General features: G+C 42.0%; 1 protein-coding gene and 1 long non-coding RNA gene across 3 annotated transcripts; one reads left to right on the top strand and one right to left on the bottom strand.

Annotated features, from left to right (window-relative positions):
* Positions 1-316: 316 nt before the first annotated feature.
* On the bottom strand, positions 317-1,056 carry LOC139829291 (uncharacterized). Its single transcript, XR_011741739.1, has 2 exons — positions 633-1,056; positions 317-438 (listed from the first exon to the last, which is right to left on the bottom strand). It is a non-coding gene; the product is annotated as an uncharacterized lncRNA (long non-coding RNA).
* Positions 687-19,332, top strand: TM7SF3 (transmembrane 7 superfamily member 3). 2 transcript variants are annotated; one of them, XM_071816152.1, is made up of 13 exons: positions 687-881; positions 7,005-7,159; positions 8,875-9,025; positions 9,460-9,580; positions 10,355-10,526; positions 11,592-11,769; positions 13,094-13,180; positions 13,589-13,669; positions 14,431-14,583; positions 15,923-16,020; positions 16,379-16,541; positions 17,028-17,335; positions 18,639-19,332. In XM_071816152.1, the coding sequence occupies exons 1-12, from the start codon at positions 821-823 to the stop codon at positions 17,288-17,290; spliced, it is 1,683 nt and encodes a 560-aa protein (XP_071672253.1). In that variant the 5' UTR covers positions 687-820; the 3' UTR covers positions 17,291-17,335; positions 18,639-19,332. The 2 variants fall into 2 exon arrangements, with proteins under 2 accessions (XP_071672253.1, XP_065714141.2); XM_065858069.2 differs by having other exon boundaries at positions 17,028-19,332.
* Positions 19,333-20,667: the final 1,335 nt, after the last annotated feature.

Here is a 20,667-nt window from a genome sequence, read left to right as displayed (position 1 = left end):
AGGAACCTTGTTGAGCAAAACAAAAATAACCTCAGCAAATGGGGTAACCTGACTGAAAAAGGCTGCCTTCCTAAGCGTAGTAGGCAAAGTACAAAGAAAGTACACCATTTATCAGAAATATCTGTAAACATGGACCAGCACTCATCTCCGTGTTCTTCTTACTCTGGTATGACAGCTTCCTCATGCATTTTAACTGGAAACTGGATTGAAGCAAGCAGGAGAAAAAATAAAATAGGGGTGATCCTAGAAAGCTTTTTCAAGCTAGGTTATGATGTATAAAACAAGGCCCAAATAACAAAACGAAAACACACCCCGCTCCACAAAAAAAGAGAGGCTTTTAATTTGCTTTCTCTTTTCTACCATCATGCGCCCATGAATCACCTTCACAGCCAGAGGCGCCTCAAACACACATGCCTGCGAGCCTCCGAGGCCAACGAGCTGTTTGTAGGACAAAAACAAGCAGCAGTTGCATTAAAATGTCAAAAAAAAATTTTAGAAATAAAGTTCAACCCTCCCCATCCTGACCAGGAGACCTCCCCAAGCCCCTCACCCGCCCCAGTAACTGCCACAGGGTCGACAGGCGCAGCTCGGGAGAATAAAAGCCCGTGGGGGCCGGCGGTTGGAGCCGTTACCTCAGTCTCCTCACGCAGGTGGGTGTGCGGGTGGCGGGAGCGGCCTCCGCTCGGGCGGGTCCTGTGAGGCGGCGCAGCCACCGGCGGGAGGCGGGCGCTCCGGTGCTTCGCAGGAACCGCCCGGCCCAGGCCCCTCCTCAGCGCCCTGGCTCACTCGCAGCCTCATCTCCCGTGTCCTCCCCAGCGTCATGCGGCTCTTCCCCTACGCCGTGGTGCTCTTGGGGGTCCTGCGCCATGGCGGTGCCTCGGGTGAGTGCGGCGCGGGGAATGGGGGGGGGCAAACGGACTGTAGGCCGTGGCCGCCATTAGGCGGCTGGAGGGCTGGTGGAGCCTGGCTTCTACCGGGGAAGGGGTGTTTTTGGCCGGGTTGATGTCTAGGAGGATGGAGGGGCAGAGGCTTGTTGCGAGGAGGGGCCTACAGAGCCTTTTTGGGGGTGTCGCAGGCGGTGGTGGGGAGAGCCGCTGCTGTCTGGCGGGTTCAGCAAGAGCGAAGATCAAAGTGAAGATGCAGCTGTCTGCGGAGCTGGAGAAGAGTTATATTCTCGTGGTTATCTTAATCTTTGATGTGGGCAGGGAGAACCCATTCCTCCCCCTCCCCTGCTTTGCTTTTTTTTTTTTTTTTTTTTCCTGCGGCTTAATTGGGATGAACGCCATCACTTAAATTCTTACATAGATCTGCCAGACTGATATTTAACTGTGCTGTTGCAGGGATACAGCTCAGGCTGATGAGTCTGGCGTAGAGTTGTATTCCGTCTGAGGAAACAAGGGGGCATTCACTACCTATGAGTTTATATGAGAAAGGGAGCAAGGTTAATACTTTATTTATTTATTTACCACATGCAGGTGGTCGCGGGCTCCCAGCACCCTGTGAATTGCACATTGACAGTCCCTGTCCCTGTAGAATTAAAGAAATGAGCAAAAACCCCTAGAATTTGGAGCTTGGTTCCTAAAATTACTTGTTGGCCATGCTGATGTAATCTGATGTTATTTGGGGTTTTTTTGTTTTGTTTTTAATTACCCTGTGTTCCTGCATGTGATTAAAATAAGCATCCAGTGGTAAGTGTACTATAGTGAGTATAGCTTGTGAAGACTTAACACCAGCTTACCTTTTTCTGGTTAAGCTCTTATCTCTCCAAATAAAGGAAAAAATATTCAGTTTCCATCAGGGATAATTCAGATATAAGCAAGCAGTCCCTTATGTTAGGGATGATGCAAGCTTCCTGTTCTTAGTTTTTCTTTAGTTTTAAACTTGCCTCTAATGAAGCTTAATTTTTCAAAAGGAGAAATCTACTCTTGGGATACTTTGCAAGGCTGCAGACAGTGTTAAGAATCAGTCTCAGGTGTGGAAGAGACAGCTTGTCTCCTGGAGTTTATTGAAAATGGGTCATGTGTTGAGTCACTTTTTTTTACAATATGTAAAAAAGCAGAATGAATATGCGACTAAGCCAACTGCTTTGCCTTGAAGGAGCCTGTTGCCGTCTTTCCTTGCAGAATTGACAGTGGAGGGGGAAAGTATTTTTCTCATGAAAAGCTTATGAGCTGCGTAATTGGTGTACTTATATCTAGCTGATCATTGGGCCTTTTAAGCAAGGACGTTTGCTTAATGGTTCACTTATTTGAAATTGATTTGTGGTTATTGAGTCTTGGATGCCCAGGTTTGTAGTGATGGGCTCTGCCATCTCCAAACACTAGAAGATTCTGCTTCGTTTTAAAAGTGCTGATAAGTAATATCTGTCCATGATGGCTTATATTAACTCTCTGGGATTCTGGTGGGCTGCAGCTTTTCAAACTTAGTATATGTGCAGAAGTGTTATCATACTTCTTACTTAACAGTGAGCTCCACCTTCCTGAAATAGGAGTGAAATTGGCCTTGTTGGCTACATTCAAGCCAGGTTGTTTAGTGTTGGAAAAACTAAAGCAAGTTTATAGTGTAAAGAGGATTGAGCAGTGCCCTTTTCATAAAGGGAGCTTATCTGGATGAACTTTGTGCTACCTGTGTAGTCTGTGCAGACACAATATTTAAAAATAAGAGGTTCACACAAAGCTGTTGAGCTTTCTGAATGCTCTGGTCACTTGCATCTTGAAGCCTTATTACCGTGATGCACAGATGACATCTTGACATAATTGACAGTGCTGGCAATGTGACTGAGGCCAGGTCTTGAATGTTCTAACTGTTAATCAGGATTAGGAAAACTGTAAGCAGAAGAGACAGGTGGTGCTTCCTTCAGTTTTCAAGTTGTGGAAGACCTCATGACCTCTCTAACTTGGTGGATGGAATAGTCTTCTGGGATGGGAGTGCTGTAGTTGGTGAAAAGCCATGTTCTGTGGCACTGTCTGCTTTAAGCATCAAACTCTAAGAATGAGTCTCAATATGCAAGCAATTAAAGTTTAGATGCTTTCCTAAATATTGCTTCTTTTGAAAGTGGGTTGGGTGATATATTTGTTTGAGGTTTTACTCATGTGGAAAGACAGGCACCTTGTAGCAGGGCTCTGCTCTGCATCCGCATATGCATGGTCCTGCAGGTCTGATATGACATGGCTGCTGGCACTCGTGTTTTTCCTGCTCAAACTGGTTTTCTCTCTGACCTTGCATTTCATCTCCGATAAATGTCTTCATGTGACTACTTGTTGACATATTCCCTGCACTGAAAGGTTCTTCTCAGCTCTCAAATCTTATGTAAGGTTATTCTGTGTATCCACTGTAAGTTGGTTGGCACAGAGTAGAAATGCATTTTCTTTGACACAAACATGCTGTTTGAGCACAGCTTTGTAGGTAAAGACAGTTCCTGCATGGGCAGCAATGGTGCTTCTTCAGTTATGTTTCTTAATGGAAATTGAACTGCTACGTGTCATCAAGAACCTCATATGATTAGCTGCTTATTGGTGGTGGGGAATGGCACTTGACTATTGGAGACAGAAATGTGGTTTACTTAAAGCATCAAATGAACCGAGAGCTTGGCACTGACTCAGAATGGAAATGGTTCAAGCTGACTGTTTTTTGTTGGGGAGACTGCATGTCACAGGGAAAGGATATTAAATCCTGAGCCTCTGTAGAGTTGACTATTGGGTTTTTTTTTTTAAAGTTAAGAATAAGGACTTTTGATTTTGGAAGAGATCTGAGAGGTTGAGTTCCTTTGCTGTTTTTGAATGGGTTTGCTTTTATTGTGGTAAAGAGATAAAATGTGGAGTGAGAGAGTAGACTGTTGCCCACCTCTGTTCATCAGTTCTTTTTCATATGCAGGAATATCTGTGCTCCTGTTCTAGTATTGGTGGTACTAGTATACTGAGCAGCACATACTTACTACTCCGTCTTTGCTCAGCTCTTGCTCAGTTTCAATAATGCTAACTTCCTTTAAGTATGTTTTCAGTTGATTATCTCTGTGATAGTGAGGGTTCTTCCCTTGTATCAAACCCCAAACTGCTCTGACATGCATTGACCATAGTGCTTCTATATAGCTGGAGAGAAAGAGAGGGGGTAGCCTGGCATCTTACAAAGTGTTTACAGACTTCCATTGTTTGAAACAAGTAAAGCAATCAAAAAAGCTGAGGATACCTGGATTTTGTTCTTTGCTCTGTTGCTGACTTGCTAGGTCAACTACCTCACTTCTGTGGTGCCAGCATCTCTGCTGCATGTGCTGCTGAATCTGCAGTCCTGTTTGGTGTGTTACCTTCAGTGCTCGAAAAAGCTTGCGTGCTGGTGTCAGTACTATGTGTTCATGAAGGTTTTGGTATCTGTTCTTCAAAGTTATGTTTGACAACATTGAACTCTGTATAGCTGAGGTAGTATAATACCTCTCTGAGACCCTACAGTAGCAATGGGCCTAATGAATTGTGATTTGGTTAATTTGTCTTGTTCTGCATGTTCCCTTTCTGCCTCAGAGTGCTGCCAGTGACTTTTTCAAATGAGAGAAAAAGAGAAGGCTGGAAAAATGCTCTTCCAGCAAACTTCTTTAAAGGTTCTACTGCTCTGCAGTGCTTGTGAACTATCCTTTTAGTCATCTTTCAAGCCTGGCTGGAAGTGTGGTTCAAGGAGCATATGAACAACAAGCTGAAAAATACTGGTCTGACAGATGTAGCCATTCTTGTTCTTCAGCCTGAATCTATGCTCTTCTGTCTGGACTTGGGTTTAAAATGTATGTCACATGTACTGTTTTAGGAACAATTACGCAAAGAGTAATGTAGAACACTATGCCTTAATTTACCACACTAATTAATCTTCAGTGCCTCTGACATTTAGAGTCTCATGATCATGTTGAAGTAGAGGCTGTATGTATTGCTGATGAATCTGTTCTGGTTTATGCAGAGGCCTTGGGGTATGAGTACAGAGTGGAGGTGGGAAATAAGACAGAGCAATGCAGGTTTTTTCCCCTTGCTGTAGACTAATGGTGTCAAACTCATTTTCACCAGGGGCAACATCAGTTTTGTGATTGCCTTCAAAGGGCCAAATGTAATTTTAACACTGTGTAAATGTAACTAGTCCTATGCTTATGCAGTCCTAAAATTACATTCGGCCCTTTGAAGGCAACTGTGAAACTGATGTGGCCCCTGGTGAAAACAAGTTTGACATCCCTGCTATAGAGCATGGAGAGGATGTGTATGGTTTCAGCTTTTACCGTGAAAGAGCATTTAAGTGTGAACATTTCACAGTTTGGGAAACTGTGCTGAAGTTCTTAAAGACCAAAGAAAACATTTTTCCTACATTCAAAACTCTTACTCCAAGTTTGAGTGCATAGATATTATAGTGTGTGCCTTTGAATGTTTTTCTTTAGCATTCATGCTGCTAGTTGCATTTCTGGTAGTACTTAAGCACTAAGGAGGAAAGTTCTTGTGAAGGGGAAGATATCTGAATGCTACACCAGGGACTCTCTCTGAAACTGAAGAATACTCAAAGCTTGCTTTTTTGGTAGCTCTAATTTTACGTTAATTACTGTTTGACAACTTGGAATACAGACTTTTCCTACCCTTACACAAGCTGCAAATGGTGGGACATCACCCTCCTAGGTGGTTTGTGATCCCCATATTTCAGCTGAGGTTTTATTTGTGATGCAGTATCAAATTTTGGGGTGAGTGTCTAAGAGTTGAAATTAGCAAGATGAGGTGTTAGACTTTTTCTGCCTTTCTTCTTCCACTGTGAGAGGAGTGGAGGAAGTATGAGGGCATGAGCTCACTTCATATCATCAAGAAGTAGAGAAGCTGGTTCAAGATGGCAGTTCTTGGTAGGGAAGAGTGAAACATAACAGGAAAGCAGTACAGAACTTTGGATGGGAGACTACCCGAGTCATCATCATCGTCAGCATATATGAGATGGTGCTGTTGATTACTCTCTGCTTCTCTTGGAGTACTTGACAGTATCAACAGTTTACACTAGAAGAGGGAGCTGATTTGAGGAGGTACTGTGTATGTGTTTAGGCTTGATAAGTCTTAAGACTGCTGGGCTACTGTCTGTGCTCTCAGGGGAATTCAGGGGAAAAAAACAAACCTGAAAAACACTGTGCATGCTCTTTAAGTATCTAGTCTGCCTGCTAACCAACAACAAAACAATCTTGTGACTTCTGTATGGCTGCTGCTCTTCCTTCCATTGACATCCCTTGTACCTCAAGAGCCCAGTGTAGGGAGAAACCAGGCTTTCTTGCAGGGCTTGAATGACAAGCCAAAGCTGATTCTCAAATAATTTTATATCTTGGGTCATGTGGATCATAGGATTATGCTCATTGTAAGAAGTGGTCTTGGTAGTGTCTTGGAAAAATGAGTCAGATTTTTAGATACAGAAACTGGGGTCCAACAGTCCTAATTCAAGAATAGTGTGGGAGCAAAAGACATGTGAATAGCTGAAAGGGTGTTAGTTTACATATGCAAACTGTAGATTTGACTGTTTTATAGAAGCTGACTCCAGCTCCCGTTGTTTGGGAGTTCACCCAGGAAGTCTAACAGGCATTGTACAAGTTGGCTGGCTAATACAAGCATATTTGCCTGTATTTGCCACAGAGCAAGTAATTCTCAGTATCCTCTCTTATGTACTCCAGTGAATGTTGCTTGCTGTTGATCACAGGAGCTGATCACCTGTCGCTGTTGTGTTGCTGATGAGCTCAGCTGTATCAAATACTGAGCTTCTGGTAGGAAGTCCTGCCCCATGTGCTTAGGTGAGTGCTGGGCTGCATATAGCTGTATCTGTTTTTGTAGGTACAGCTCTGTGTGTAGTAGTCTCTGAAACCTTAATACTGCTTACAGGGTGAGAGCGGCATAAACCAACATCTTGCTCTATTCTCAGCTGACTAATCTCAGGGTACTGGAAGCTTCTTGGCTCCCCTTGGTAAATGCTTCCCCCTGGACAGGAAAAAAGTGTCCCTTTTTTTTTTTTCTTTTGTAATGCAGGTCTTCTTGAGCTGTCCTTGGGAAAATTCAGAAATGTGCTACTTAACCGGACCAATCCAGTGGAAGCTGTAATCAGGCACATTGCAAGCAATATAACTGTTGTTATTTTTCAAGTACATGCCCAGAAAAACGATGTGGTGATATCCTTTGATAAGGTATGGTAAGAGTGTCACTTCTGTTCTTAAGTGCTAATTTTCTTTCAACAAAGGACTTGGCTCTGATACATGTAGGAATGTAGAACTGAAGCTATATAATTACCTTACCTGCATGGCTTTTAGTATTTTAGCTTCAGAAATCTTTTCTCACACTCATGTCATAGCTACTATTTTGGAGGATTGAACTTTGAAGGAATTTCAGAGCTGGCTTGAAAATGTTTCAAGGCTCTTTGGTTTGGGTGGAAGTGGTGCTTTTGTCACATGATTGCTGACTACTATCCCTCAGCTTGTCAAATTAAAGACAGATTCATGATAAGTATCTGGCAGATACCGTATACACTACATATGATGACTTTGGGATGTTTAGTTATTGCTTGTTTGTGTGTATTTGATCTAATCACTACAGTTATGTCTTGTTACCCCAGCTGCTTGTCCTGAATCTAATTGGTGGCACATGGATAGATTCCTGGGTAGTACTCCAGTGAAGGCTCCTACTTCTAGCCAATAATATAAGCATTCCTACTGCTGTACACTAGCCTCAGGTTGTCCCATAATTATTGGGATGCAATCCAAAATGTGGTTATTATGGTGCTGTGAGGCTCTAAGTGGTATTTCAGCAGAATGTACACTGAGCAGAAGGTAGTAGATAGCAATCTGACAGATGCCATCTAGTTTCCCTCCCTCATCAGTATTTTCCGAATGAGAATATACTGAGTGCCAGAAAGTATCTTGGGAAACTTATGAGATGAATAACCTGTAACACAAGTCACCCAGCTCAGTCATCTTTGTACTGGTGAAATAGTAAGGATTACAGGGCCAAGGCATTACTATTACAACTATTCAGTCTTTGATTACCACTGATAAAGGATCTGAACTGACAGCGGAAGACTATGTATTTATGTGCCTTACCAGGCCAAGGACAGGATTGCAAAAATATGGCTATACTGCTTTTAGGGCTGGCATGCCCCTAGAAATATGAAACTGAGCCAGACCTTAAAAATCTACCATGTCTGAAGTGCTTCCTTACAGTGTTGCCTTAGATAACTGTGGCCTTCTTGGACAAAAGCACATTTTCCATGCTGAAAAACAGATTTTACTGCACTTCAATTGGTTGCTCCAGCTGCATGAGCGTGATATTGTCACTTTTGCCTGGTATATCGTCAAGACCCCTGGTTCTGAAAAGCATGGCTGATGGTGGGCATTGGGTCAGTAGCTGACCTGGCCTCAAGCACTTTCTTCTGGCATGGCTAGTGTGAAGTGAGCTGTCATACAGTCATCTCCATTCTGATGAAGACAGTGAGGTGCTTCTGCACTTCAGTTGCCAGAATGCTCTTTAGCGACATCTCACAACTTTTTTTGTGAGGGATATTCCAATCCTTTTACACCTTTATTAGTCAGTCCACTGCAGGTTGTTTGTGGTTGTCAACTCTTTAGTTGTCTCAAACTTATCACTTGGGTTTTTGAGCCTGAACCAGGCAGTGTGTGTTGTCAGAGGCAGCTTGCCTTTTTTTTTTTCCTAGCTTCTCTTTCCCATCTTCCCTTTTCTTTTCCTTAAGATGCTAGCTAATGGCTGACTACCTCATCTGTGGGAAGTGGCACTGGAATGTTTGCCCTACAGGTTTGTGGCAGGAATATGACTCCTATGCAATACATCAAGCTGCAGTAGAAATCTTCACAAAAGGAATTGCTTGTTTATATAATTTGTTTCTGTCCAGAATCCATCTGTGAACAGCTCAGGAACTGGAGTAGACAGAGGACTGGTTTCCATCCTTCGACCTCAACAGACTGTATGTACATGGTACCTTCGGTCACTGGATGCTAGTCAGGTGCTCAGCACAGCTATCTCTATTCCCTATATGGAGAAAGGTATGTTCTTACTACCTGTTAAGGGATACCAGCTCTGCTTACTACAGATTAACTATGAAATCAAATGTTGAGCTTTTAGAGGTGATATTCTTATATGGTGTGAACATATAATGGAGATGCCAAAAATTCTTTCGGAATCGGCTGAAAAAGTTTAGCATCACTGCTGAATTGCAAGTCATGTATACAGTGTGCTCTATGGTCTTGTCATGACTTCAACCTTAGACTAGAAATCTTCTGGACATATGTGTCAGGACCTATCTTAGACTGTAGTGAAAGCACTGGTCTTATCTGCAGGACTATAACCTGACAATTTTCTGTGCTCAGCAAGCGGACAATGCCTGCAGCAAGTACACGCATTGTCGAGGTCTTAGAACTTTTTTTAATGCTGTGTAAGGGGGAAGTGAAAACTGCTAAAGATATTTTCTGTGTTCTAGATCCTGTTCCTGGAGGCTGCAATCTAGAGTTTGACTTGGAAGTGGATCCAAATATTTACCTGGACTATACAGTGGTTGATACACACATCAAGTTTGCACCTGCAAACTTGGGATATACCAGGTATGTGAAGAACTTCAGTGCACTGGGCAAGGCCTTCTTTGTTGTGCATTTGGTCAAGATCATAAAAGAAGTTTCTGCTGAAAGGGCTGACCATCCAGCTGCTGGCAGAAATCTTGTTTGCTGCAACAAACTGAGAAATCAGGAAAAGGAGGGGAAGAGATAATACATGAGAAGAGAGATAAAAGTTGAGAGTTGCATCTTGTGGGAAAGGTTGTGCAACCTCAGATGTGCAAGCAGTCAGCAAATACTGGATCTTCCCATTCCTCAGAATTACTTAATCTGTTTGAAGAGCAATTGTGCATCATTGCCAGTTTCATTCCTTTACTGGTACTGAAGCATGATAATGACCTAGAGTTTTGTTTAACATTGAGTCTTCAAGTTATAAGGCATTATTTCCTGAGTGGTGCCTGATATCTCAGGTGACAGGCAGAGAGAATAGGGAAGGCTATGTTCTGTATATATAGCATGCACGGAAAACCAAATAGTGATGCTGTTGTGACTTCTTGGAATTCTTGTGCTGGTTCCGTATGCCAGCTCACAGGAAGGCTCTGTAAATGTAAAGGCACAGATACTACCTACGTCAGAGTGGTTCTGCATAATACTGCTCTAGTGTGTGCTTCTAAACATTAACAGCTAGTTTTGAAGTAGTTGCTGGTGTTAACTGCTAAAGAACAGAAGCCAAATAGTGCCAGCTCAGACAGGAAACTCTTGAAAAATGATGTTAAGATCCAAGAGCTTTAGCTGGTCATGTAGCTGATCTCTTTTTAATTGTAGAGGAGCAAACCCACCATCCTGCGATTCAGGGACTGGTCAAAACTCCAGATGGCGACTGCGCTATGATGTCTACCAGTACTTCCTGCCAGAGAATGAACTTTCTGAGATGGTACTCATGAGCCACATACGGAAGATGTCTGAGGTGGAAAGTATCAAAGCTAATGGCATTAAAGTAAGTCTGAAGCACTGGTGTACTGGGCATGTGACAGGGGCAATATCTGTAGTCTTTTTCTTTACTTGTCTTCCTTTAATGGTGACATAAGCAATCTGCTGATGCTTCAGGCTTCTTGCTTGTATCTGGGATTTCTGACTAGGAAGTATACGGTGAGTGACGGATGCAAAATGGCTCTCTTGGGACAGAGGTGGCTAGTTAGCAGAGCCCAAAATGTGGCAGAACTGAGGCTTCTTGTGATGGACTCTGATATTAGTTAGATGTTAGTGACTGGACTGTGAGATGTTTGTCTTGTACCCTTTCCTATATTAAACAAGCTCTTATTGTGCTCTCTTCCTGCTTGCTGAATACAGCTTTAGCCAGTGTTCCCTCAGTGATACTGAGTCTAACTTGCCTCTAGCTGAACTGCCCCTGAGTGCCTGCATGTCCAGAAATAGAGCCACTTCTGACAAAGATGGATAGTTTCCTACAATGCCAGATAGATGCTGGGGTCTGGCATCCTCACATGCTGAGTATTGAACAGGGAGTACAAGGAAGAGGGGAGAATATAGTAGAAGTGGCCTAGAAATGAGCACAATTTGTAGTAGCATAAAGAGATCTGATATGTGAGAGCAAACATGTGCTGCATGTTTACCTGTCCCCCAGCAAAGGAACTGGAAGGGACAGAGTGAGAGAATCTTGGTGGCTATAACCTGTCTGGTTTTTCTGGGGAGTAGAATGGTAGCGTTGCCTGCTTCAGAGGCTAGATGTGGATTAGTAGACTGATAGGTTCCCTGAACTGTGTCCTCAAATAGGGAAGAAGGAGCAAAACATGAGTGGGAGAATCTTCTTCTCTGTCAGAAAACATAGTAATGTTGGAGGAAGTAGAGTCTGTCCTGTAAGCCTTTAATGCTTCAACTGGTTGTACTGAGAAGGTTCAGGATAGGAGAGCTCTTGCCTGGAGTTCTTGCTGATCATCTTCCTTGAGCTGCTGAGGATTGCCTCAGCTCCATGAACACACCAGCATGCTATTGGTAATGGTGACAAGCAGTTCCTTGCAGTTAAAAATATTCTTTACCATTCCAGATGCTTACGTTGACAAATGATGACAAGACCAATGTCTACTTTTCTTCACTTCCTGGACAAGGTGTGATCTACAATGTCATAGTACGGGATCCTGTTTGGAATACGTCTGCTGCATATGTACCTGTGCATACATATGCCTGTAGCTTTGCTGACCTAGTAGATAACTGCGCTACCCTCAGTAAGTTGGGACTTGTATGTCCTTGTCAATTCATTTCAAGCTGCTCGTGCTCCAATAAGTCAAATGGTGCTTCTGAGATTTTTTTTTTTAATATGTGTAGGAGCTATTTATTCTACATGGAATATATTTTGTTAATTCATGGTGAAGTCTACCTCTTGATTGAGAAATTCTAGAATGATAAAATAAGACTATGGAAAGCTATTAGCAATTAAATCCTTAACTTAAATGAGGTTTAATTTGTGACTTACTAATATATAACTCCCAATTCTGCAGTGCCACTCTGGGCTTTTCCATTTGAATTGGATATATAATCTTAAATCACTTGTAGGACTATAGATGCTACATGTGAAAGTAAGCTAATAAAACAGTAACTAGATCAGGGTCCAACCTGATATTTTTCTTTTCTAACTGTGCTGGTGCTAACAGGAATCAGTAACCTACAAATAGTTTGAAAGGAGATAAGTCAACTAAAATAAGCCTGAAGATAATGCCAGCAATAGTGAAATGACTACAAAGTTGTGCTACTTTGTACAAGGTTATATAGTGAGAGAATTCAAGTGGAAGAACAAAGCTGCCACTCTCATTATGCCTGTGGAAGGGAGAAGAATAACGGATAGAATGTGGTTCATAGAGATTTGTTCTCCTGATTATTTTCTTACCATATGTTGCAGCACAGTAACTTTTCCCAAACTTGGTATTGTCTTACGACAACATGAGACAAAAAATTGAGGCTAAAACCCTTTTCTCTAATTTGGTGAACAAGGAAAATGTGGTTTTGTCATTTCAAATAGTTTAAGGAAGATTTTTGCCTACGACACAGAGGTGAGACATACTGGGATGCTGATGGACCTTGCTGTGGTATGCAAAGTATATTAAAGGGGGAGACTATGTTGAAGGCTGCAGTGATAAAGACTATAGCTGCTGCCTGGGTCACTAATCCTATAGCACTGATATTTTTTTAATGGATTATTGAATGTCCCTTTTTTTTGAAGCTGAGCAGAGAATTTTCAGGTAAAGCTGGATCAGTATTATAAATGGCAAGTTACAGCTACTTAACTAATTGTTATTTAAAAGGCTGAAGCTTCTCTAAGATGGAAGCTCTTGATTTCTTAAATCAGACTGAAACTACTTCAATATTCTGTTGGGGATCATATCAAGATAACTGTTAGTTCAGGCATTGTGGATCTGCTCCCATGCAGTGTCTGACAGAGTGGCAGCTATTAAGTTGTTAGCACACTCAGTGACAGCAACTGGACCTTATCATAACCTCATTGTTGGGACTACTAGATGGAATGATCTAGTATCCCTTTCTTTTTCCATGTAGGCAAACTCTCTACCAAAGTATTCTTCACTGCTCTTGCTGTTCTTGGTCTTTTCACTTGCTTTTTTGGACACAGATTCTGGAAAACAGGTACTGAATGTTTTTTCCTCTTATGTGTCTGGTTAGAATGTCATAGATGTAACCTGGTGGTGTTATTACTAAGAATTATTTGATAGTGATTATGGTGTAAATTAGATCCACTGCTTTGCTTTAACAGGGTTGGAGTTTTTAAGCAGAGTAAGAAGTTTCTGGTATTCAACAGGAACCTAGAACTAGGGTGCGTGCTGGGGGTGCATAGATACTAAATATGTAATTTTTTTACTATTTGAAGTGCTTAAGGAAGTGTCCGGTTGTTGTCTGGTTTTCCTTTTGTGCTTCTCAGCCAGTGAGCTGAGGTGTTCCTTTCCCATTGTAACACAAAGATGTACTGAAGTGGGCTTGGTATGAAGTGATATGACAGCATACTAAATATTTTTTTTCCTACCTCCTCTTCTATAGACTTATTCTTCATGGGTTTCATATTCTCAGGATTCTTCTTCTTTGTATTCATTACGAGGGTAACTGGCCTTGGTTATGATGGTGAGTAGATATGTTGGAATACCTCACAGTCTTCCTGAAATATTAGTATTCATAACAACAATAAGTAAAATCTCAGTTCTGCTTGTTGTTGGCCAGCCTTAGGAAGGACAGGAAGGTACCTGGGTACTTGGAGTGAGCTCTGATTACTGTAATAGCTTAATACACAACAAGAGCAACTGCTGCTCCCAACATCAAATAGTGATGCAGAATTAATAGCTGCAACTACAAAAGACAAATATGAGTATCTATCCAAGGAAGATATAAGTTTTTAGGAACTCTGGAAATTTGCAACATGCTTCCTTCCTACTTTCATAATGGCTGAACATCAGTTTCAGATCAAATGCAGATTTCATCTGTAAAATGATGGAGTGGAAGTTCTGTATTCTGCTTGTTACGCTGGCAATACTTAGTTCCTTTTGTCTTTTGTCCTACCTCATAGTTACTTGTTTGATGTGCGTGCATTTGTTGTTGCAACCTTAACTGCCCTGGAAACTCAAGGTCCCGATGTACATAGTCCCGATGGACTTTTGTTCCAGTGTTATGCTTCTCTTTCAGTAGCACACCCTCAGTTGCAGACTGGAGTTGAAGTTAAGTGCATGAAGCACAAATAATGGTACTCATTTGGCTTTTTTTCAGAAAGTTTTCATTCGGTAACAAAATCAAGCACATAGCTAAAGCTGCCGATTATGTTATTGCAGTAACTGAAGCTTTTGTAGCATTGCCACAATTCTTAGTTTGGAATTTCCCCTTTTGTTTTTCAGTGCGTCTTATTTTGACAGCAGTAGCTGGAATTATTGGAGGTTTTTTCTTGGTTGCAAGCTGGTGGAGATTTGGCTCTGTCCTGCTAGCAATGTTCATTATTGGACTTGTGCTGGGATTTCTCTTTTCATCGACTGTCTTCTTTACTCCACTAGGTATGTGCTGAAATGCTCTGCTGCAAATTGCTGGCTATTGAGTGAAGCGTTCCTGCTGTATTACAGGGACACTGCAAGGCTCTAGGGTGAATACTATATTTGGTTTATCTGAGTGTGATGTTTAACTTTCCCTTTCCTGCGTTGGGGGAATACAAATACAGCACACCTGAAAGGCTTCAGTTATAATTAAAACTACCTAGGAATCTGTGCTGGTGCAAAAAGGAAACTGCTTATTCTGCAGAGAGCTTGCTGAATCTCTTCCGAGCTAAACTGCATGCTTTCTCAGAAGTCTGTGACACCAGCTCTGCTCCAGGCAAGCACTTGCCATCTGTCTGGTTCTCTATCTGGAGCAGGTTACAGTAGAAAATCTGCAGTCTAACTTGGAGGCTTCAGACATAAAGGCATCATGGATTAAGAGGAGCTCTTGCTGTTATCTTTCACTAAGCTACAGTGCAAGACTCTGGGAGTACTGCAATGTAGGAGACAAGCTTGTATTTGCAGCTGGATCAACTTTATCAGGATCTTTTAGAATGGTTTTGCTAAGAGAAACAGTAGGTAAATCACTTAAAAGCAAGCAAGCCTGCTGAACTGGAATCCCTCATGGACATGTGCATGAGCCACCCTGTTTCCTCTATTGTAGTTTTAAATCTCGAAACTCTTCTACTTTAGATCCATTGGTGTGGCAGTATCTCATTCTCCATTCATCTGTGTTTGACTCAAGCCACAGTTCTGTGATAATCCATGCAGTCCCCGGTTGCTCTTCATTGAAGTAAAACAGTGATTCAGCTGGAGCTCAGCTTGTCCCCTCTGTTTAATTGACAAGCCTTAGAAAGCAGAGGGAGCAAAGTAGTGTCCGAGCAACTTAATTACCCTTCTGGCTTTAAGAAGAGTTTGTTGCCTTGTGGTGTTGTGATGGCTGCACTTGCTCTATATTCTAGAGTCAAACTTGCATAGATAGAGGTTTATAAACTATAAACCTCTATCTATAGGCAATAAAATGACTTATTGGGCACAAGTACTCTCGTACTTTTTGTTCTTATCAGGTAAGTAATGTATACCTCATCAAAAATCTTTGATGGACAAGATCTGCTGTTCCAATTTAGAGTACAGAACCTATACTCAACTGGGACAATCTTTTTATGTTCTTGCTTTGAGTAATTGTATTACAATGCATCTTAAACAATCAGCATTTGAGCTCAAAAGCTAAGCTTTTCAACACTGTGCTCTAGATTTCTGAAAGTACAGAATCTTTGGGGAAAAAGCCCACCTCCAACCAGTTACAAAACAGGAAATGTTTTGCTAACTAGTAAATTACATGTGGACTGTGGTGTCTTTGCAGGAGACTACAGGGTCTTCCGTGATGATGTTGTGTTCTGGGTGACCTTTTCTTCTGTAGCTTTGATGATTCCAGTGCTTTTTGTTGGCTGTCCAAGAATTGTAAGTAGTCTGTACTGTCACCTCAGGAGGAGGGAGGAAGGGGTCTCACACTTCTTAATGCAAGATGTAGTTCTGTGGGATATGTCTAGAAGTCTTAACACAGCTTCCTGAAGCTCAGCACAGGACCCTGCTCTAGGGAGTTCCTGTTCAGCCCTACTTGTGCTATAAATGGTCCATAAGCAAAGGAATGACCCTTTGCCATGTTGCACTTAGCTTCTGCTGTCTGAATGGGATGTCTGGATAACAGGTATATGCAACCAGTTTCTTGTAGAGGAACTGATACAAAATACTGCCTCAAGGAGGTGGGAAGTGTGTTTTTCAGTCTCTCCTAAAGCTGTGTTTTCTTCTCTCTCTCTAGCTGAACATACTAGCCTCTGGAATAGTAGGCTCTTACACAGTGATCCTAGCTATTGCTTGCTACATCTACACAAGTCTTGCTTATATCACCTTAAACCTGCTCAGAAGGGTTCTCAATGATTACTTCAACAGAGCTTACACCAATGTGCCTTTTCAAACAAATGGTGAGTGCTGCTCTTAAGACTTTGGTTTTTTTAAAGAAAAAGCATTGCCTTTTTGGTTCTATTGTAAACAGTGAGTGTTGAGGGTCAGAAGGGATGAAGGGAGAACACAGTAAATATGGGGTGAGTTCCAACACCCAGGTGATAATTTCTAGTCCTCTAAGAGAAATATGTGGTAAACTTAAAGGCACCAACCTTCCAGGTCGTGGTATGTGATAAAAGCCCTTGTGAAAGTTGCTTTCTCAGGCTTGGACTGCCACCTTGCTGATGAGTTTGCAGAGTGGGCAGTCTGACAGCCTAATGTGGTGACTGAACAGACTCATCTTAAGCTCCCTGTGCGTTCTTGCCTTTGCATGGACGTATTCCAGGCAAGTGAGGACACAGAGACAATACTTCATTCCTTTCTGCTGCTAAACTGGTTCAGTGTTTATGCTTGGGAAAGGAAAGAATGCTCTGCTTTGGTACAAGGATCTGTTTTCTCTCTTTCAGACTTCATTATTCTGTCAGTGTGGACAATGCTGGCCCTCAGTGGAGTAACTGTGCAACTTCGCCGAGAGAGAAGTGAAGTGCCCTTTCCACCACACCCCTATCTCACCTGGAAGCGAGAAAGAGAGCGCAGAAGCACCAATGTCTTAGACCCCAGCCATCATATCCCTCCCCTAAGAGAGAGGATCCACAACAAGCTACTGCATATCAAAGAGTTTTTTCAGAAGGAGCAGCCAGCTGGGGAAAGAACTCCATTACTTCTGTAACCTGCCAAATAACTGATGGGAACTAAGAGGAAGACTCTAGGAATGGTGAGATGAGAGATCACTATCAAACCAGCCAGTGGTGCAGGATTTACCACTGACAACTTGTCCTGCTTAATATGATGATCATATTTGCCCAATGTGGAAGAAAAGTTGTCTGTCCAGTACACTACATGCCATTTTGTGACTTTCTTCAATGGCCTGCTGTAACATGCATCTGTCTAGCTGTAGAATCTTATACTAATGGTCAGGTACAGGTATTTATTTTGTGGTGATCTAGTTCGAAGTTCTGATTTGTGAAACATAAAACGGCCCTTGGAAAGCAACCTGTACAATGCTGTGTCCTCCCTCACAGTGTGTAAACCACTGCTGAAATGTTGCCTGACTTGCTCCTGAAGGTGAGCAGTCTGACAAAATTGTGTGAGGGATGAGAGATAAGGACCATATACAGGTGTAGTCCTTCTCACAGGAGCATCACCTTCTAATATAGGTACAAAATGTCTGGCTGCAGACACAATTGTTTCCAAGAAGTATTACTGAACCTAGCAAGCTAAACTAAGTGACTTTAATTAAAATTGCACTGAATTAACTGTTGTAAGTGTGCACACTGGGGCTTGGGAAGTGGACCTGATCTGAGACAAGACTTTCTCCTTTGCTTTTGAATGGTTCTGTAGCAAGCTGGTCATCTGGTCTCTGTGCAGAGATGACTGCTAAGAGAACACAAGTGGTTTCCCTTGTTTTCATTCTGAACAGCCTGTGTCTTGTTTCTGCTCTGCTATAATCTTTTTTTTGATGGTGCTGTCATAAAAGAAAAAGCTAAATAAGCTCTTTGTGTAGCAAATGGCAGTTTTTCCTGGAATTGTTTGAAACACTATTTTTATTTTTAATCAATTTATCTTTTAATTTTGCCTTTAAGGGATGAAAACAGCATCCAGCTAGCAAAATACTAACCAGGATCCTTGCTGACTGATTGCGTTCTGTACAGATTTAGATTGTATCTGCCCGAAGTAGAATGTAGTACAAAAGCAGATAAGGGCCCACTCTTCTGTTCAGTGGAGGCTCGCAGTCTTGTGTGCTGGCTTTATTCACTTCCTTAAAAACAAAACAAACAGCCATTTTCAACATGCAAACTGGAGTGTGGTGGGTTTGGCCCACATAAGCACACAAGCAGCCTTGAGGCTGTCCCTGGTTCTACCTGCCTGTGCCCCCCATGCCAAATGCCAGTCTTCACATTCAGTGTTTACATGGTGATCTGTCATGCATTACATGATGGTTGAAGTCTTGTGTCCTGTACTTTGAAACAGGTTATGGTGGCTCTTCCTTATTCTTCTTGCTCTCTTTGTACCTTTAGTGTGGGCAGCAAAGTGCACAGTCCTTCCTGTCAGAAGGTGAATGGCTGTTCTGCTACCTGAATGGAACCACCATGTGTCAATACCCTACTGGCGAAAACTTAAGTTTTTGACCACCACTCTAAATTCTTGGTAGTAAGTATGGAAGAAACAACTCTTTGTAAGGAAACCTGCAAAAGAACTTTATCTGGGAACTTAATTGAGAGTTAAAACACCCTGGCAGTAGAAAGGAATTGATGATTTTAAAATGATTCTGTTTACTGGCCATTTCTCTTTAAGGTGCGAAAGCTTAGTGACATAGTATCTGAGGTGACTGAGCTCATCTGATATTTAGAGAGACAAATGCCGTGATTGTTTGGAGCTGCAACACCTGTCTCAAACAGCAGAGCAAGGCTGAAATCTTGTGATTTGGGTCTTGCTTCAGTGTGCTGTTGGGTGGCACACAGGGTAAATGAGCAGCTCTTTACCTGGCCTCTGTCAGACTGATGCTCACTGACTGCCCTTACTGCACTGATACTGAGCATGTCTTTGCTGTGTTTGATGGCAAGTAGCAAACATTTATTGGATATACAAATGCTCTAAAACATGTTTACCTTGTTTTTTTTTTTAAATAACTGCTGTGATTAACATTGTGGAAGAAACAAGTTTAACTCTAATTTTCTATATATTTTATAATAAAGGTGTCTTTTGAAAGAATATTTGAATTCAAAGAGACCCATTTATTTCCATGATGCTTTTACAACTTAGCTTCTGCCTTTGGTATTGTAGGGATAGTTTGTTTCCAAAAGTTTCTTAGCCTCTCAAGTGATGAGGTGGGGGGAGCTTAGCTGACCTCTTACTGTAGTTGCAGTGACACCCAGAGGCTGAGAGTATGGTTATGTTCTGTATGAAGCTAGTGAGGAAGTGCATGCTCCAAAGAGGCTTTAAAAAATATGTATGTATAGCTTTATCAGATGAGGTTCTAGAGAACAAAGGAATGGTTGTCATCTACTTCTTGGCTGAAAAGTAGTCTGCAAGATCACATAGGAAGTCTGTGGCAGAACTGGGCTTGGAACTCTTTGTGGGATCCTGACTTGGAGATTATGCTGTGTGGGGTGTTTTTTGTTTGTTTTGTGTTTGTTTTAATACTGCTAAGAGATGGTATGGGAATCTTCTTCCATATTCTGTAAAACATAGTGTATTCTGATTATTATCACTGTTACTAACTGATCCACTGGGGTGCTGAAGGGGTAATTTTCAGGGTACTTATTGTGAATCCCCTGAGGCAGTTGCAAAAGGAAAACTGGATCCTAGCCTGCTATGCTTCTATTCTGACTGCAGAATCTCTCATTGGAAGTGTTTACTGCCTTGCTGCATTAGCTGTGCTACCTTGCAGTCATGCTAGCTTAAAATAATGTTACCTGATGCTCCTGGGGAATCTGAATCTAAACAGCATTCTTCTAGGTAGTGATTCCCCTGTAAAATCAACTGTTTTGAAGCTTAGTGTAAGCTGAAGCTTTCTAGACTATGGTAATCTGTTTTGGGCTGCTGTAGAGAATACTCCTGCCATGATGGCTCCAGTATACTCCTTTCACTGAGCTTTCTGCAGTCTTTGCTGCACAGTAATAATGCTGCAATGATTACATAAGTATGTGCTAATATATTTTTTGTTTTTTAAATTTTTTAGGGGACAAGGTTAGCACACTCCTGTTCCTAACCCTGAAATGCTAGGTGTATGTTTTGGCTTGTAGTGCCCAGGTAGCAGGCTGGGTTAATACCCCTCAAATCATCCTTAAGCATTGCAGATCTTGTAGCTATTGCTCATCCACCACATCTTCCTTCTCGCTTCCTTGACTAGGGACAAGTTACCCATGCACAGCCTTTGCTTTTCTTTGCAATAGCAAAATAATTGAGGCATAAAGGATTTCTTTGGTCCTCTCTGTCTTACTCCAATCTGGAACACATGCAAAACTGGCCTTTCCCAAAGCTTTTTTGAGTTTTCACTGACACGTCTCACCCCAGTGAGGCTCTGCAGCTTTCATTCTGTCCTTG

The sequence above is a fragment of the Patagioenas fasciata genome, chromosome 1 (genome assembly GCF_037038585.1).
Source record: "Patagioenas fasciata isolate bPatFas1 chromosome 1, bPatFas1.hap1, whole genome shotgun sequence".
Classification (NCBI taxonomy): domain Eukaryota; kingdom Metazoa; phylum Chordata; class Aves; order Columbiformes; family Columbidae; genus Patagioenas; species Patagioenas fasciata.
This window is presented reverse-complemented; position numbering and strand designations above follow the sequence as displayed.

What these genes read in the sequence shown, in the direction of transcription:
- TM7SF3 (XM_071816152.1), top strand. Translation starts at nt 821, where the DNA reads ATGCGGCTCTTCCCCTACGCCGTGGTGCTCTTGGGGGTCCTGCGCCAT. An exon ending in GCGCCATGGCGGTGCCTCGG is followed by an intron (nt 882 to 7,004) that starts GTGAGTGCGGCG and finishes TTTGTAATGCAG; the next exon opens with GTCTTCTTGAGCTGTCCTTG. An exon ending in AGATAACTGCGCTACCCTCA is followed by an intron (nt 11,770 to 13,093) that starts GTAAGTTGGGAC and finishes TTTTCCATGTAG; the next exon opens with GCAAACTCTCTACCAAAGTA.